This window comes from Ranitomeya imitator, chromosome 5 (genome assembly GCF_032444005.1).
Source record: "Ranitomeya imitator isolate aRanImi1 chromosome 5, aRanImi1.pri, whole genome shotgun sequence".
Classification (NCBI taxonomy): domain Eukaryota; kingdom Metazoa; phylum Chordata; class Amphibia; order Anura; family Dendrobatidae; genus Ranitomeya; species Ranitomeya imitator.
In genome coordinates, this window is record NC_091286.1 from 158,865,992 (window position 1) to 158,884,774 (window position 18,783).

At 41.6% G+C, this 18,783-nt stretch overlaps 1 protein-coding gene across 19 annotated transcripts in view; it reads left to right on the forward strand.

The window, feature by feature from the left end:
- The window catches only part of AFDN (afadin, adherens junction formation factor), a 447,314-nt gene extending 429,527 nt beyond the window's left edge, over positions 1-17,787 (forward strand). For 17 of the 19 annotated variants that reach the window (XM_069769255.1, XM_069769252.1, XM_069769245.1 and 14 more), the window contains 2 exons: positions 16,787-16,871; positions 16,948-17,787. In XM_069769255.1, coding sequence (XP_069625356.1) covers positions 16,787-16,871; positions 16,948-17,101 — 239 coding nt within the window. In that variant the 3' untranslated portion in view covers positions 17,102-17,787. The remainder of the gene's footprint in view (positions 1-16,786; positions 16,872-16,947) is intronic. The other 2 variants (XM_069769256.1, XM_069769264.1) reach the window with 1 other exon arrangement.
- The last annotated feature ends 996 nt before the right edge of the window (positions 17,788-18,783 follow it).

Genomic DNA, 18,783 nt, shown 5'->3' on the forward strand with positions numbered 1-18,783 from the left:
CGACTCTGCATTCTAAACTTCTGTGAAGCACTTTGGCATTCAAAGTTCTCACCACACATCTAGATAAGTTCCTTGGGGGGTCTAGTTTCCAAAATGGGGTCACTTGTGGAGGGTTTCTACTGGTTAGGTACATCAGGGGCTCTGCAAACGCAACATAATACCCTCAGACCATTCTATCAAAGTCTGCATTCCAAAACGGCGCTCCTTCCTTCCGAGCTCTGCCGTGCGCCCAAACAGTGGTTTACCCCCACATATGGGGTACCAGCATACTCAGGACAAATTGGACAACAACTTTTGGGGTCCAATTTCTCTTGTTACCCTTGTGAAAATAAAAATTTGGTGGCTAAAAAATCTTTTTTGTGGAAAAAAAAAATATTTTTTATTTTCACGGCTCTGCATTATAAACTTCTGTGAAGCACTTGGGCATTCAAGGTTCTCACCACACATCTAGATAAGTTCCATGGGGGGTCTAGTTTCCAAAATGGGGTCACTTGTGGGGGATTTCTACTGTTTAGGCACATCAGGGGCTCTCCAAACGCGACATGGCGTCCGATCTCAATTCCAGCCAATTCTACATTGAAAAAGTAAAACGGCACTCTTTCTCTTCCAAGCTCTGCGGTGCGCCCAAACAGTGGTTTACCCCCACATATTGGGTATCGACGTACTCAGGAGAAATTGCACAACAACTTTAGTGGTCTAATTTCTCCTGTTACCCTTGTGAAAATAAAAATTTGTGGGCAAAAAGATCATTTTTGTAGAAAAAATGCAATTTTTTTTTTTCACGGCTCTACGTTATAAACTTCTGTGAAGCACTTGGGGGTTCAAAGTGCTCACCACACATCTAGATAAGTTCCTTAAGGGGTCTAGTTTCCAAAATGGTGTCACTTGTGGGGAGTTTCCACTGTTTAGGTACATCAGGGGCTCTCTAAATGTGACATGGTGTCCGATCTCAATTCCAGCCAATTCTGCATTGAAAAAGTCAAACGGCGCTCCTTCACTTCTAAGTTCTGCGGTGCGCCCTAACAGTGGTTTACCCCCACATATGGGGTATTGGCGTATTCAGGAGAAATTGCATAACAAAATTTTTGGTTACATTTCTGTTTTTACACTTGTGAAAATAAAAAAAATGGTTCTGAATTAAGATGTTTGCAAAAAAAAGTTAAATGTTCATTTTTTCCTTCCACATTGTTTCAGTTCCTGTGAAGCACGTAAAGGGTTAATAAACTTCTTGAATGTGGTTTTGAGAACCTTGAGGGGTGTAGTTTTTAGAATGGTGTCACACTTCATTATTTTCTATCATATAGACCCCTCAAAATGACTTCAAATGTGATGTGGTCCCTAAAAAAAAATGGTGTTGTAAAAATGAGAAATTGCTGGTCAACTTTTAACCCTTATAACTCCCTAACAAAAAAAAATTTTGTTTCCAAAATTGTGCTGATGTAAAGTAGACATGTGGGAAATGTTATTTATTAACTATTTTTCATGACATATCTCTCTGATTTAAGGGCATAAAAATACAAAGTTTGAAAATTGCAAAATTTTAAAAATTTTCGCCATATTTCCGTTTTTTTCATAAATAATCGCAAGTAATATCGAAGAAATGTTACCACTAACATGAAGTACAATATGTCACGAAAAAACAATCTCAGAATCAGCGGGATCCGTTGAAGCGTTCCAGAGTTATAACCTCATAAAGTGACAGTGGTCAGAATTGCAAAAATTGGCCTGGTCATTAAGTACCAAATTGGCTCTGTCACTAAGGGGTTAAAGGGATTCTGTCACCACATTTGACTTTTTTAAACTATTGATATGGTCATTCAGGTTATAAACTGCTGAAAAAAGTTATCCCTATATGTCTCTTGTCAGATGCCTTGTTGAGAAATCATTTTTTTATTACTTTATATAATGACCCCTTCCAGGCTATAGGTAACTCTGCCTCCAGAGATTATTTTACATGAAGAGGGAGTTACCAATGTAAAAGTCGCTCTCTGCTCTCCTGATATCACTGCAGAGCTGTGTGTGTTTATAACTGACACATCTATAGGTTCCTCTCAGCTTCAGTGTCCATCTCACAGGCAGACAGGGTTGCAATACAGCAGAGATGAGAGAGAAGCAAAAATGTATTTGCAAAGAGACAAATTTAATTTCTCATGTTCTGTGTTAGTTACTTGTCTCACACTGACCACTGCTGCTTTTATTTAAAATAAGCTTTGGAGGCCAAGTTACCTTCCAGGCAGCATCCTCCCCAGAGTCTGGAAGAGGTCATTTATAGTAGTATTCAAAATAAGTGTGTTCAAAAACATCAATCGCACAATCTTTATACTTGTTTTTATTTCCAGCATTGTTAACATTGCACAATATTTTCTAATTCAAAACATGAAGAGAAATGCCTATTATTTTAACTACTTTACAGAATATAAAAAATGAACATTTTGCTGTTCTAAAAAATAGCAGTGTCTGCATCTGTCTTTAAAAACTCACAATATGTACTTTTTTTTAGGATTTAATATTCCTGTAAATCACTAACGTAATATTTAGTTTAAGAACTGCTTAACACCTGTATTGCGTAGAGTCATCCAACTTCAGGCACATCTGTTAACTGTTACTCCATCCCAGGATCTTTTGACTACATCCCACAATTTTTTGGCATTTGTTGGCTTTGCCCCATAAACTGAATTTTTGATGTCACCCCACAAGGGCTGGCAACTTCAGAACCTCAATTTTGTTGGACAGGAACCAACGTTTTGCTCGTCTACTGGTGTGTTTAGGGTCGTTGTTTTATTGAAACATCCATTTCAAGGGCATATCCTCGTCAGCATTAAGGTACCGTCACACTTAGCGACGCTGCAGCGACACCGACAACGATCCGGATCGCTGCAGCGTCGCTGTTTGGTCGCTGGAGAGCTGTCACACAGACAGCTCTCCAGCGACCAACGATCCCGAGGTCCCTGGTAACCAGGGTAAACATCGGGTAACTAAGCGCAGGGCCGCGCTTAGTAACCCGATGTTTACCCTGGTTGCCAGCGTAAAAAAACAAACAGTACATACTTACATTCAGCTGTCTGTCCCTTGCCGTCTGGTTCCTGCACTGACTGCTGGCCGTAAAGTGAAAGTGAAAGCACAGCACAGCGGTGAGTCACACAGCGGTGACTCACCGCTGTGGCTGTGGTCTGCTTTCACTTTACGGCCAGCAGTCAGTGCAGGAACCAGACGGCAAGGGACAGACAGCTGAATGTAAGTATGTACTGTTTGTTTTTTTACGCTGGTAACCAGGGTAAACATCGGGTTACTAAGCGCGGCCCTGCGCTTAGTTACCCGATGTTTACCCTGGTTACAAGTGAAGACATCGCTGAATCGGTGTCACACACGCCGATTCAGCGATGTCTACGGGGAGTCCAGCGACGAAATAAAGTTCTGGACTTTCTTCCCCGACCAGCGATCTCCCAGCAGGGGCCTGATCGCTGCTGCCTGTCACACTGGACGATATCGCTAGCGAGGACGCTGCAACGTCACGGATCGCTAGCGATATCGTCTAGTGTGACAGTACCTTAAGGCAATATGACCTCTTCAAGTATTTTAATGTATGCAAACTAGTCCATGATCCCTGGTATGTGGTAAATAGATCCAGCACAATAGTAAGAGAAACATGCCCATATCATGAGGCTTGCACCACCATACTTCACTGTCTTCAGAGTGTACTGTGGCTTGAATGCAGAGTTTGGGGGTCGTCTGATGAACTGTCTGCAGCCCTTGGAACCAAGAAGATCAATTTTACTTTCATCAGTCCACAAAATGTTTCTCCGTTTCTGTTTAGGCCAGTTGATGTGTTCTTTGGCATATTGTATCCCATTCAGTCCATTTTTTTTTTTTTAACTGTGGGACTTTGCGCGGACTTCTTGCTAAGGCTGGGTTCACACTTCGTTATGGGTGTTCGTTAGACGGACTACGTTACATCGCGGCATAAACGTGGTGTAACGTAGTCCGCTAAGGTCGCCATTAATTCCTATGTCGGATGCATTGCTAGCGCATGCCCACAATGGGCGTGAGCTAGGGATGTGCCGTCATTGAGTGACGGACCCTAAGACGCGGGCTGCAGCGTTTCTGGGTCCGTCACTGCTAGCGCAGATAGAGCTAGCAGATGCTCTATCTGCGCTAGCGATGTGACAAGTCGGCACTTGCGTCAACAGCAGCCCACTAACGTATGTGTTGAACGGGCTGCTGTTAATGCAGTGTGAACCCAGCCTAAGAGATTAGCTATACACAGGCATCTTCTAACTGTCACAGTACTCGCAGGTAACTTGAGACTGTCTTTGATCATCCTGGAGCTGGTCATTGGCTTAACCTTCCATCCATTCGAATGGTAGTCTTCGGTTTTCTTCCACGTCTCTCTGGTTTGGCTTTCCATTCTAAAGCTTTGGAGATCATTTTAGCTTAACAGCCTATCATTGTCTGCACTTCTTTGTAAGTTTTACCCTCTCCAATCAACTTTTTAATCAAAGTATGCTGTTCTTCTAAACAATGTCTTGAATGACCCATATTTTTCAGGTTTTCAAGGAGAAATGCATGTACAACATGTCCTGGCTCAACCTTTAAAGCAAACCTGTCAGCAGTTTTGGCCAATTTAAGATACGGCCACCGCCTTTCAGGGCTTATCAACAGCATTCTATAATGCTGTAGATAAGCCCCTGATCCGACCTGAAAAACAAGAAAAATAAATGTTATTATACTCATCCTGGGGGGCGGTCCGGTCCGATAGATGTCGCAGGTCCGGGTCCGGCACCTCCGATCTTCTTGCAATGCTGCCCTCCTGCTTGCTTCATGGCTCCCCGGCATCAAGCTCCTGAGCAGACCTACTTATCTGCCCTGTTGAGCGCAGAGCAAAGTAATGCAGTGCGGAGGCACTGGGCCTCTCTGACCTTTCCCGGCGCCTGTACACTGCAGTACTTTGCTCTGCCCTCAACAGGGCAGATAAGTATACCTGCGCAAGAGCGCGATATCGGGGAGCCTGTAGCAAGCGGGAGGGCGGCATTGCAAGGAGATGGGAGGCCCTGGACCTTCGACACCCATCAGACCGCCCACCGGGTGAGTATGATAAAACTTATTTTTCTTATCTTTCAGGTCGGATCGGGGGCTTATATACAGCATTATGGAATGCTGTAGCTAAGCCCTCAAAGTCGGTGGCTGTATCTTATATCAGCCAAACCTGGTGACCGGTTCCCCTTAAATATGTACCACTTGATTCATGCCTGTTTCTTCACAGAATGATTTAACCTCACTAACAGAACCCCACACTGCTCTTATTTTTAACACACTCCCTTTCCATTAATTATCCTAATGCACAGACTCGAAAACATGCAGATCATGAATGCTGAGTCTGTTGGTTTTCTTAGAATCTACTGTACTAACTGGTAAATTGTTGACATGTGGTAATATAATTTATACCAAAAGGAGTAATAAATCTGGTTAGTAATGCTGGACTACTATTATTTTGAACACTACTGTATATAAAAAGATAAAAGATGATTTCTCAATAACAAGGCATCCGATATGAAACATACTGGTAGGACTTTTATTAACAGTCTATAACCTGTATGCCTATATTAATAGTTTAGATAGGTCAAATGTAGTGACAGATTCCCTTTAAATTATTCCCTTAACTTGTTGAAATCGGCTTTCCTAAAGTTCATGGTTTTTGCATTTCTCCTTTGAAATGTTTTATTGAATATAACTAGCACAACCAGAAGATTCTATGTCCCAGTGAATGTCTGGATAGTTAAAATCCCCATAATAAGGATCCTGTTATTATTTTCTGCCATTTGTAATTTGTTGCAGCATTTCATCCTCTTACCAGTTAAGCTGTTTTAGGTGCAAACTCCAATTAGCAGTATTCCATTATTACCATCCCCCTGTACATTTACACATACTTGCTCTACATCAGGGCTCCCCAACCTGTAGCTCGGGAGCCACATGTGGCTCGCGGCCCCATGAATTCTGGCTCGCGACTGTCTGCCAGCTTGATGCATTAGGTCCAGGTCTAACAAACAGGTATAAAGAGCACATCCCAAAATGGTGAATTTTGTGAGTAGCCCTGCACAGAATTGGAGATCTGGATGCACATTTACTGGTCTTAGGGGTTTAGAGATGTTTTAGGTATGGTAAGCTGAAGGTTTGTACTACCTGTTAGAAGAGGTGCTCAAAGCTGGATGTGACGGTGTGTTGGGAGAATGCCCCTGGATCACAGTGTGCTGCTCTGGAGTAATTTCTGTGGAAAAGCTTTGGTTATCATTATACCTGTAATGGGGGCTTTGGTTGACACTACTTTGAAGGAGGTGGGAGCTGGATGTGGCTCGCGACCCTCTCTCTAAGCTGAATGTGGCTCTCAAGGTCAGAAAGGTTGGGGACCACTGCTCTACATTGTCACAGCTCTCCCCAATGTCATCATTGATCACAGGTCTTAAGTTGGACCTAACGAAAATACACACCCCTTCACTTTTTTTTGCGTTTCCTGTCCTTTCTAAATGTAGTGTAATCCTCTACATTTGTCACCCAATCATGGCTTTCATCCAGGTAGGTTTCTGTAATGCCCACCACATTGTAATCTATGAGTGACATACAAGTCTGAAATTCATTCGTTTTGTTTGCAAGACTTATTGCATTTGCAAGGCGAAATTTAATACTATTAGCACATTTATTACTCCTCCTCCCCTCTCTACTTTTTTTTCATGTCGCAGCCCCCCTAAATTCTCATTGACACCTAATGTCTCACTTTGTCTACTTCATCTATGCCCTTATTTCCACAGCCACTTTTTCTCCCCATGAATCCTAGTTTAAAATCCATCTGACCATTCCACTCTCCCCCCCACCCCCCGTCCCTACCATAGATCCTGTATTCGACAGAGAAGTTGGTCCAGTTCTCCTTGCTTCCTGCACTAATTTCTACTTTCACACTAGCGTCGGAATTCGTCCCGTCGCATCGCACATCAGAGGACAGAGAAATAGGGGGATTCGGGGACCCTATCATACTCACCGGTGTCCCTGGGTCCTCCTGCTGCTCCTCCTGGCCGCCGGGGAAAAGAAAATGGCGGGCGCATGTGCAGTGCGCCCGCCATCTGGCTCCATCTGCCGGCAAGCAGGAGAAGAGCAGTTGGGGCTAAAATTAGGGTTAGGGCTAGGATTAGGGCTAGGGCTAAATTTAGGGTTAGGGTTGGGGCTAAATTTTGGGTTGGGGCTAAATTTAGGGTTAGGGTTGGCGCTAAATTTAGAGTTAGGCTTCTTTCACACTTACGTCGGTACGGGGCCGTCGCAATGCATCGGCCCAACATACCGACGCACGTTGTGAAAATTGTGCACAACGTGGGCAGCGGATGTAGTTTTTCAATGCATCCGCTGCCCAATCTATGTCCTGGGGAGGAGGGGGCGGAGTTACGGCCACGCATGCGCGGTCAGAAATGGCGGATGCGACGTACAAAAAAAGTTACATTGAACGTTTTTTTGTGCTGACGGTCCTCCAAAACACTGATCCAGTGCATGACGGACGCGACGTGTGGCCATCCCTCACGATCCGTCGGCAATACAAGTCTATGGGCAAAAAACGCATCCTATGGGTACATTTGCAGGATCCGTTTCTTTCCAAAACGACGGATTGCGACGGATGCCAAATGACGCAAGTGTGAAAGTAGCCTTAGGGTTAGGGTTGGGGCTAAAGTTAGGGCTAGGGTTGGGGCTAAAGTTAGGGTTAGAGTTGGGATTAGGGTTTGGATTAGGGTTAGGGTTGGCATTAGGGTTACGCTTGGGATTAGGGTTAGGTTTGGGATTAGGGTTAAGGTTAGGGTTGTGATTAGGGGTGTATTGGGATTAGGGTTAGGTTTGAGGTTAGGGTTGAGATTAGGATTAGGGGTGTGTTGGATTTAGGGTTTTGATTAGGGTTATGGTTAGTGTTGACATTAGGGTTGTTTTGGGGTAAGGGTTGTGATTATCGTTAGGGTTAGTGATTAGGATTATGGATCGGGTTGGGATTAGAGTTAGGGGTGTGTTGGGGTTAGGGTTGGAGCTAGAATTGGGGGGTTTCCACTGTTTAGGTACATCAGGGGGTCTCCAAACACAACAGCCAATTTTGCGCTCAAAAAGTCAAATGGTGCTCCCACCCTTCTGAGCTCTGCCGTGCGCCCAAACAGTGGGTTACCCCCACATATGGGGCATCAGCGTACTCGGGATAAATTGGACAACTTCTGGGGTCCAATTTCTCCTGTTACCCTTGTGAAAATAAACACTTGGGGGCTACAAAATCTTTTTTGTGGAAAAAAAAATATTTTTTATTTTTATGACTGCATTCTAAACTTCTGTGAAGCACTTGGGCATTCAAAGTTCTCACCACACATCTATATAAGTTCCTTGGGGGGTCTAGTTCCCAAAACGGGGTCACTTGTGGGGGGGTTACTACTGTTTAGGTACATCAGGGGCTCTGCAATCGCAACATAACGCCCACAGACCATTCTATCAAAGTCTGCATTCAAAAACGGCGCTCCTTCCCTTCCGAGCTCTGCCGTGCGCCCAAACAGTGGTTTACCCCCACATATGGCGCATCAGCGTACTCGGGATAAATAGGACAACAATTATTGCAGTCCAATTTCTCCTGTTACCCTTGTGAAAATAAAAACTTGGGGGCTACAATATCTTTTTTTGTGGAAAAAAAAATATTTATTTTCACGACTCTGCATTCTAAACTTCTGTGAAGCACTTGGGCATTCAAAGTTCTCACCACAGATCTAGATAAGTTCCTTGGGGGGTCTAGTTTCCAAAATGGGGTCACTTGTGGAGGGTTTCTACTGGTTAGGTACATCAGGGGCCCTGCAAACGCAACATAACGCTAGCAGACCATTCTATCAAAGTCTGCATTCCAAAATGGCGCTCCTTCCTTCCAAGCTCTGCCGTGCGCCCAAACAGTGGTTTACCCCCACATATGGGGTACCAGCATACTCGGGACAAATTGGACAACAACTTTTGGGGTCCAATTTCTCTTGTTACCCTTGTGAAAATAAAAACTTGGGGGCTAAAAAATCTTTTTTGTGGAAAAAAAAATCTTTTTTATTTTCACGACTCTGCATTCTAAACTTCTGTGAAGCACTTGGGCATTCAAAGTTCTCACCACACATCTAGATAAGTTCCATGGGGGGTCTAGTTTCCAAAATGGGGTCACTTGTGGGGGATTTCTACGGTTTAGGCACATCAGGGGCTCTCCAAACGCGACATGGCGTCCGATCTCAATTCCAGACAATTCTACATTGAAAAAGTAAAACTGCACTCCTTCTCTTCCAAGCTCTGCGGTGCGCCCAAACAGTGGTTTACCCCCACATATTGGGTATCAACGTACTCAGAAGAAATCGCACAACAACTTTTGTGGTCTAATTTCTCCTGTTACCCTTGTGAAAATAAAAATTTGGGGGCAAAAAGATCATTTTTGTGTAAACAAAAGCGATTTTTTATTTTCACGGCTCTACGTTATAAACTTCCGTGAAGCACTTGGGGGTTCAAAGTGCTCAGCACACATCTACATAAGTTCCTTAAGGGGTCTAGTTTCCAAAATGGTGTCACTTGTGGGGAGTTTCCACTGTTTAGGTACATCAGGGGCTCTCTAAACGTGACATGGCGTCCGATCTCAATTCCAGCCAATTCTGCATTGAAAAAGTCAAACGGCGCTCCTTCACTTCCAAGCTCTGCAGTGCGCCCAAACAGTGGTTTACCCCCACATATGGGGTATTGGCGTATTCAGGAGAAATTGCATAACAAAATTTATGGTTGCATTTCTGTTTTTACACATGTGAAAATAAAAAAAAGGTTCTGAACTAAGATGTTTGCAAAAAAAAGTTAAATGTTCATTTTTTCCTTCCACATTGTTTCAGTTCCTGTGAAGCACGTAAAGGATTAATAAACTTCTTGCATGTGGTTTGGAGAACCTTGAGGGGTGTAGTTTTTAGAATGTTGTCACACTTTGTTATTTTCTATCATATAGACCCCTCAAAATGACTTCAAATGTGATGTGGTCCCTAAAAAAAAAATGGTGTTGTAAAAATGAGAAATTGCTGGTCAACTTTTAACCCTTATAACTCCCTAACAAAAAAAAATTTTGTTTCCAAAATTGTGCTGATGTAAAGTAGACATGTGGGAAATGTTATTTATTAACTATTTTTCGTGACATATCTCTCTGATTTAAGGGCATAAAAATACAAAGTTTGAAAATTGCTAAATTTTAAAAATTTTCGCCATATTTCCGTTTTTTTCATAAATAATCGCAAGTAATATCCAAGAAATGTTACCACTAACATGAAGTACAATATGTCATGAAAAAACAGTCTCAGAATCAGCGGGATCCGTTAAAGCGTTCCAGAGTTATAACCTTATAAAGTGACAGTGGTCAGAATTGTAAAAATTGGCTCGGTCATTAAGTACCAAATTGGCTCTGTCACTAAGGGGTTAAAAGTATATTTGAAAAACTATACTGATGGGCATAACTGGCTGATGTAGAAAGATGTAATACAGGCACTGTGCACATAACTATAGCTAACGGAGGTAAATAACAGGTTTTCTGGGACAAATGTATTTTTTTCACTATGGGTCTGCTAATTGAAAGGTAGTTTCTAACTACCTACCTGGCGCCATCTGAGTGGTCACAGACCACTCCTGCCGGCGATTCTGCTGCTTCACCTCAACAGAGCAGCTTTTCGTTGAAGATATCATCTTGATTGACAGCTGGTAGCTGGTGTTTATCAGCATGATACCAGCAGTCACTTCTCATCAACAGATCAGAGAAGAAGAGAAGCAGCTGCCTTGTCAATGTGATGTCAGCTGAAGCCGTAGAATCACCGCTAGCAGCTGTCTGTGACTGCTTTGTCCTGGCAGAGATCAGTGACTGGCAGAACAGGCAGGTTGTTAACATGCACCTGCCTGTTAGTTCTTAGACCTATAGTAAAAAATAAATTAGTCATGGATAACCCCTGTAGGAAAGACTGTTAAGACAGGTGTTAAAACCTAGTACTAAAGGTCCTGATTAAAGGCTCTATGACTAGAACCAGGCCAAGTGTTTACTTGAGGCAGACAGTTGGGTGGAAGGTGATCAGAGTGGAGTGTTGGGGAGAGATAAGCCGGAATCTCTCTTAAGAGACTGAAAAGGCCGTGTGCACCAATACTGCAAGTATCACTGATTTTGATGGGCAATAGCTGTTTTGTTTAACCAAACTGGGACTAGCTCACCCTATATGAGTAGCCAGGGTCTATATTGTTTAGCTAGAGCCTCGGATTTTATGTTTATGGTTTTGTTTTTGGTACTGTACAACCAGTGGAAATAAACATTATTCTGTTTGACATAAAAACTCTGTGGCTTCATGTTCCAAGAGACTATCAAAGAAAGTGAACCCCTACACCCCTTTAACAAAATGTTACTTTAAATTATTCACGTTTGCAAGAAATATTCCAAAATTCTACTATGCAAAGTGACATGTCGGATTTGAAAAAGGTTAAAATTGGCTGTGGCAGTAAGTGGTTAAAATACTGATTAGTTTGCAACCTATGTTAGTGCTTTTCCAGAAGTCAAGTCAAATCTGAATATTAGTCATGAAATAAAATGCTTCCTTTGTCCTCCCCTACTCCTGTCCCTGGGGTCCTGTAGTCTTTGTTCACAGAGCTGTACCAATGTTTTGCTGTGTGGACGGTAACAGTATATCATGCCATGAAGTGTCAACTTTAGTGATGTCACTTCTCAGACCACAGTTTGACTGATGTGAACTCATGTTGTGAAAAATGTAGATTAGGTCTACTGAGCAATCGGAGCGGAAGATTTCTAAATTATTGTAACCTATATTTAAATGACTTTTTTGAAAACTCGATTATACTTTTGTTTTAACAGCTGTATTTTTTAGGTGTGAATTAGGCTTTCTTCACATCTGTCATGGTTTTGTAATGAAAGATCATACATACCCTATGTACTCGAGTATAAGCCAAGATTTTCAGCCCATTTTTTTGGGTCTGAAAGTCCCCCTCTTCTGCAGTGATGCTCAGGTCAGAGGGCACGTTGACGTGGTTAGTGCGCACCCTCAGCCTGAACGTTAGTGCAGAAGACGCTGAAGATGGAGCTGCGCCGGAACGAAGTCAGGTGAATATTCAAAGTGCCGGGGTCTGAGCGACGGAGAGGTATGTGATTTTTTTTTTTCTTTTATCGCAGCAACAACAAATGGGGCTAGTGTCTGTATGGAGCATCTTATGGGGCATAATCAACGTTTGTGCAGCACTATATGGCGCAAATGTTTTTATGGAGCATCTTATGGGGCCACAATTAACGTTTGTGAAGCATTATATGGGGCAAGTGTCTGTATGGAGCATCTTATGGGGTGATAATCAACGTTTGTGTAGCACTATATGGCACAAATATCTTTATGGAGCATCTTATGGGGCCTTACTGTTTGTGCAGCACTATATGGAGCAAATATCATTATGGAGCATCTTATGGGGCCATAATTAACGTTTGTGGAGCATTATATGGGGCAAGTGTTTGTATGGAGCATCTTATGGGGCCATATTCAAGGTTTGTGCAGCACTATATGGGGCAAATATCTTTATGGAGCATCTTATGGGGCCATAATCAACATTTGTGCAGCATTATATTGGGCAAGTGTGTCTATGGAGCATCTTATGGCCCCATTATTAACCTTTATGCAGGATTATATGGGGCATATTTTAATATGGAGCATCTTATGGGGCCCATCATGAACAGTATGGAGCATTATATGGGGCTCCTGATTCAATATTGATATTCGAAAACACTTGACCTACTGATGTCTCAATTAATTTTACTTTTATTAGTATCTATTTTTACTTTTGACATTTACCAGTAGCTGCTTCATTTTCCACCCTAGGTTTATACTTGAGTCATTAAGTTTTCCCAGTTTTTTTTGGCAAAATTAGGGGGGTTGGCTTATACTCAGGTCGGCTTATACTCGAGTATATACGGTGTGTGTATGTATGTATGTATATATATATATATATATATATATATATACAGTTAGGTCCATATATATTTGGACAGAGACAACATTTTTCTAATTTTGGGTATAGACATTACCACAATGAATTTTAAACAAAACAATTCAGATGCAGTTGAAGTTCAGACTTTCAGCTTTCATTTGAGGGTATCCACATTAAAATTGGATGAAGGGTTTAGGAGTTTCAGCTCCTTAACATGTGCCACCCTGTTTTTAAAGGGACCAAAAGTAATTGGACAATTGACTCCAAGGCTATTTCATGGACAGGTGTGGGCAATTCCTTCATTGTGTTATCCTCAATTAAGCAGATAAAAGGCCTGGAGTTGATTTGAGGTATGGTGCTTGCATTTGGAAGGTTTTGCTGTGAAGTAAACATGCAGTCAAAGGAGCTCTCCATGCTGGTGAAACAAGCCATCCTTAACCTGCGAAAACAAAAAAAAACCATTTGAGAAATTGCTACAATATTAGGAGTGGCAAAATCTACAGTTTTGGTACATCCTGAGAAAGAAAGAAAGCACTGGTGAACTCATCAACGCAAAAAGACCTGGGCGCCTGTTGTGAATTCTGTGGCAGAGCTCCCTCCTGTGGTCACAAGTGGTACTTCGGCTGATTCTCTCTGTGAGCTTCTGTTGGTGGAGGGAAGTGGTACTGCAGCTTCTGAGTTTCCTCCCTCAGGTGATCTGGTGAGGTCGTTAGGTGCTTCTCTACTTAACTCCACCTAATGCTTTGATCCTGGCTTCCTGTCAATGTTCCAGTGTTGGACTTGCTTTTCTCTGGATCATTCCTGTGGCCTGCTGCTCTGCATAGCTAAGTTCTTCTTTGCTATTTGTTTGCTATTTTTTCTGTCCAGCTTGTCTAATTTGTTGCTGGAAGCTCTGGGACGCAAAGGGTGTACCTCCGTGCCGTTAGTTCGGTACGGAGGGTCTTTTTGCCCCCTTTGCGTGGTTTTCTTTAGGGTTTTGTTTAGACCGCAAAGTTACCTTTTCTATCCTCGATCTGTTAAGAAAGTCGGGCCTCACTTTGCTGAATCTATTTCATCTCTACGTTTGTCTTTTCATCTTAACTCACAGTCATTATATGTGGGGGGCTGCCTTTTCCTTTGGGGTATTTCTCTGAGGCAAGGTAGGCTTATTTTCTATCTTCAGGCTAGTTAGTTTCTCAGGCTGTGCCGAGTTGCATAGGCAGAGTTAGGCGCAATCCACGGCTGCCTCTAGTGTTGTTTGGAGAGGATTAAGGATTGCGGTCTGCAGAGTTCCCACGTCTCAGAGCTCGTTCTATGATTTTGGGTTATTGTCAGATCACTGTATGTGCTCTGACCGCTATGTCCATTGTAGTACTGAATTGCCTTTCATAACAGGCGCCCACGGAACATAGCAGAGGTGGATGATTGCAGAATAATCTCCATGGTGAAGAGAAACCCCTTCACAACAGCCAACCAAAGTGAACAACACTCTCCAGGAGGTAGGTGTATCAATATCCAAATCTACCATAAAGAGAAGACTGCATGAAAGGAAATAAAGAGGGTTCACTGCACGGTGCAAGCCACTCATAAGCATCAAGAATAAAAAGGCTAGACTGGACTTTGCTAAAAAAACATCTAAAAAAGCCAGCACAGTTCTGGAAGAACATTCTTTGGACAGATGAAGCCAAGATCAACCTCTAACAGAATGATGGAAAGAGAAAAGTATTGCGAAGGCATGGTACAGCTCATGATCCAAAGCATACCACATTATCTGTAAAACACAGCGGAGGCAGTGTGATGGCTTGGGCATGCATGGCTGCTAGTGGCACTGGGTCACTAGTGTTTATTGATGAAGTGACACAGGACAGAAACAGCCAAATGAATTCTGAGGTATTCAGAGACATACTGTGTGCTCAGATCCAGCCAAATGCAGCCAAACTAATTGGTTGTCGTTTCATACTACAGATAGACAATGACCCAAAACATAAAGCCAAAGCAACCCAGGAGTTTATTAAAGCAAAAAAGTGGAATATTCTTGAATGGCCAAGTCATTCACCTGATCTCAACCAAATTGAGCATGCATTTCACTTGTTAAAGACTAAACTTCAGACAGAAAGGCCCACAAACAAACAGCAACTGAAAACCACCGCAGTGAAGGCCTGGCAGAGCATCAAAAAGGAGGAAACACAGCGTCTGGTGATGACCATGAGTTCAAGACTTCAGGCAGTCATTGCCAACAAAGGGTTTTCAACCAAGTACTAAAAATGAACATTTTATTTAAAATTATTGAATCTGTCCAATTACTTTTGGTCCCTTTAAAAACAGGGTGGCACATGTAAAGGAGCTGAAACTCCTAAACCCTTCATCCAATTTTGATGTGGTTACCCTCAAATGAAAGCTGAAAGTCTGAACTTCAACTGCATCTGAATTGTTTTGTTTAAAATTCATTGTGGTAATGTATATAACCAAAATTAGAAAAATGTTGTCTCTGTCCAAATATATATGGACCTAACTGTATATATATATATATATATACGTAGTATATTGCCCAGTCACGTAGTATATTGCTCAGCCACATAGTATATTGCCCAGCCACGTAGTATATTGCCCAGCCACGTAGTATATTGCTCAGCCACGTAGTATATTGCCCAGTCACGTAGTATATTGCCCAGCCACGTAGTATATTGCCCAGCCACATAATATATTGCCCAGCCACATAGTATACAGCACAGAGCCACGTAGTATACTGCCCAGTGACGTAGTATATTGGCCAGTCACGTAGTATATTGCCCAGCCACGTACGTAACAGGTTAAAAAAGACTTAAAATAAAAAATAAACATATATTCACCCTCCGAAGAGCCCCTTGTAGTCCTGGTGCCTGTGTGCGGTGCACGCGACAGCTTTCGGTCCCAGGGTTGGTATGAGCACAGGACCTGTGATGACGTCGCAGTCACATGACCGTGACGTCATGGCAGGTCCTCGCATAGCATGCTTGACACCAGATGCACTGCCGAGGACAATGCGACGTCCGAGGGTGAGAATAACGTTTTTTTATTATTATTATTATTTTTAACATTAGATCTTTTTACTATTGATGCTGCATAGGCAGCATCAATAGTAAAAAAGTTGGTCACACAGGGTTATTAGCGGCGGTAATGGACTGCGTAACCCGCGGCATAACACGGTCTTACCGCTGGCATTAACCCTGTGTGAGCGGTGATTGGACGGGAGTATGGAGCCGTCTGACGGCAGGGGAGTATGGAGCGGGCACCGACTGTACTGAAGTAGGGAGGGACTAATTCTCGGCCTGACTCTGCCCGTCGGTGATTGGTCGCGGCAGCCAGGACAGGTAGCTGGCGAGACCAATCAGTGACCCGGGATTTCCGAGACAGAAAGACGGAAGTAACCCTTAGACAATTATATATATATAGATATATATATAGATATATATATAGATATATTTTTTTTAACTACAGAGCCCAAAAATGCAGCACATTTATGTTCTGCATTGTTAAAAACAGCAAACAAAAACACAAATATCGTGATATGTTTTTGTTTTAGCTCTAGTTTGCCACTCACTTTTTTTGGGCTTGCAGATATCCCTTATTATTGCAAGAGATAAAAATGACAAACTAACGTGTGGTATATAAAACATATTTGCAGAATTCAAAGACTCTGGTTCTCATCATCACCATGGTTTCTAGTGTAAATAAAAGTGCCTGAAGCAATAAATATGATAACACCTATTTTGTGCATAAAATAAATGTTCCTTAAAATTATTTTTATTACCAGGGTCAAGTTCTTACTCTGGATCAACAAATGTGGTAGTTGGAAACACAGAAATGTACAAGGATTTAAGAGACAAAAGGTTAAACAGGTAAATGTATTTGTCCTCATATTTCCACTTGTCTCTTCTTCTTCTTCTGTTCTAAATACCTTTTTCTTTTTTACAGCCAGGAAGGTGATCTCACCAATACTGGGGGAGCCCCAGAAAGCTTGACTTTTAAGGAACGCCAACGTCTCTTTTCCCAGGGCCAAGATGTTTCAAATAAAGTAAAAGCCTCCCGCAAACTTATGGAACTGGAGAATGAGCTGAATACAAAATAATAATGTATAATTCCACTGAAGGGAAATATGGATTTATAGTATGAATTTTTTTCTTAATCATAGGACTTTGGGGGAGGGTTTAATGGTTAATGTTGTTCAAAGGGGAGAAATATATATATATTTTTTTGTTAAAAACAAAATAAAAAGATTTAGACTGTTCATTTAAAATATAGAAAAATTCAATTTATACAAATAAAATTATGAAGATTAAGACAAATATACTTGTGCATGCATATATACACATGTATTTATCTTAATCTTCACAATTATATATATTGACTGTGATGGTTATATAAATAAATGACTTTTTGCAGCACATTACCATGTTGCTTATACTGTATTTTTGAGTGCGAAATGGTAGTTTTTATAAGCTAAACTGCTGAAAAAAAGTGTAAAATCTAATCAGAAGCCTTGAAATATTCTCACCCCTCTAGCCACTCTAGTTACACATTACCTTAGAAGTATGTGCATATATGAATAGTAGAAAATTACAAGTCGCCATGGAGTAAACAATGGAAGTACAGCTTTGCTGATGTGCTTGTTAGGTTTGTAAATTCACATATTATGGCCATCCATTATGTGGAACAAGAAATGGAGACAATGGAAACTGAACTGTTTTACAATTTCCGTGAAAATTGTTTTGCATTATATTTATACTGTATTAAAATAAAGAAAAGGCGCTTTAATGTTTTGAGGATGTCTTCGTATCAGCTTCAGAGTTGTATTCAAAGAAATCTGTCACCAGGATTTTGCTACTGCAGGGCAGCATGGTGCAGAGTCAGAGACCCTGATTCCGGAGATGTCACTTACTGGCTGCTTGCTTACGCATTCCTGCAGATATCTCTGAGAAGACCAGCTAACCTACAGTAATGTAGTCCTTGATATTTGAGCTCTGTCTGTCCCTGCCCCTCCACCCTTTGCTAGTACTCTGATTGGAAACTTCCTGACTGCACAGTGTAGATGGAAATTGATCGTGTTGGTGGGTTTATTCAGAGTTTATAATTAAGAAAACTGTTGTATCTGCAGCAATTAAAAAAGAGAATTTTATCAGATACTGTGATCCCAGAATGCTAAACTCTCAAATTGTTCCTTCAATATCTGTTTACGCTGCATTTCTTCCAGAATATTCTCTTCTTTCAGGACAAATCCTGTTTGGCTGTACACTACAGTGGTTTTGATTTATCTCTAAGATACTTTTTTATTACTAAATTACTATAATTAGTATTGTTGGCATTACGTTTTATACATATACCCTAATAAGCAGTAAGCGTATTACTTTCTAATATAAGTCAGTGTATTGTCAAGCACCACAAGCTCCTCCCGAGCCATATATGAAGGTACCAATTAAACTTTTGTAAGATCCATTCAATGACATAGATTTTGTACTTATTTCTAAGTTCTAGCAGATTTAAGATTCAGCACTAGTCTCATGGTGGTAATGTCATTTTTTTTTTCTTGACAAGTATACCATAGAGATAAACATCCAAAAGTACAACTATCTTGAGATTAATAATGTGTTCTTGAATCCTCTTGTAGCCACTTTTACTGTGCTCTTAAAATGGAATGCAGAATTATGTATAGCAGTAATCGCCTACTAGTAAGAACAGAGCCCTATGATGACAATATGCACTGGTTACAATATAGTATCCACACTAACAATACTGCAGATTTTATGATTGAGG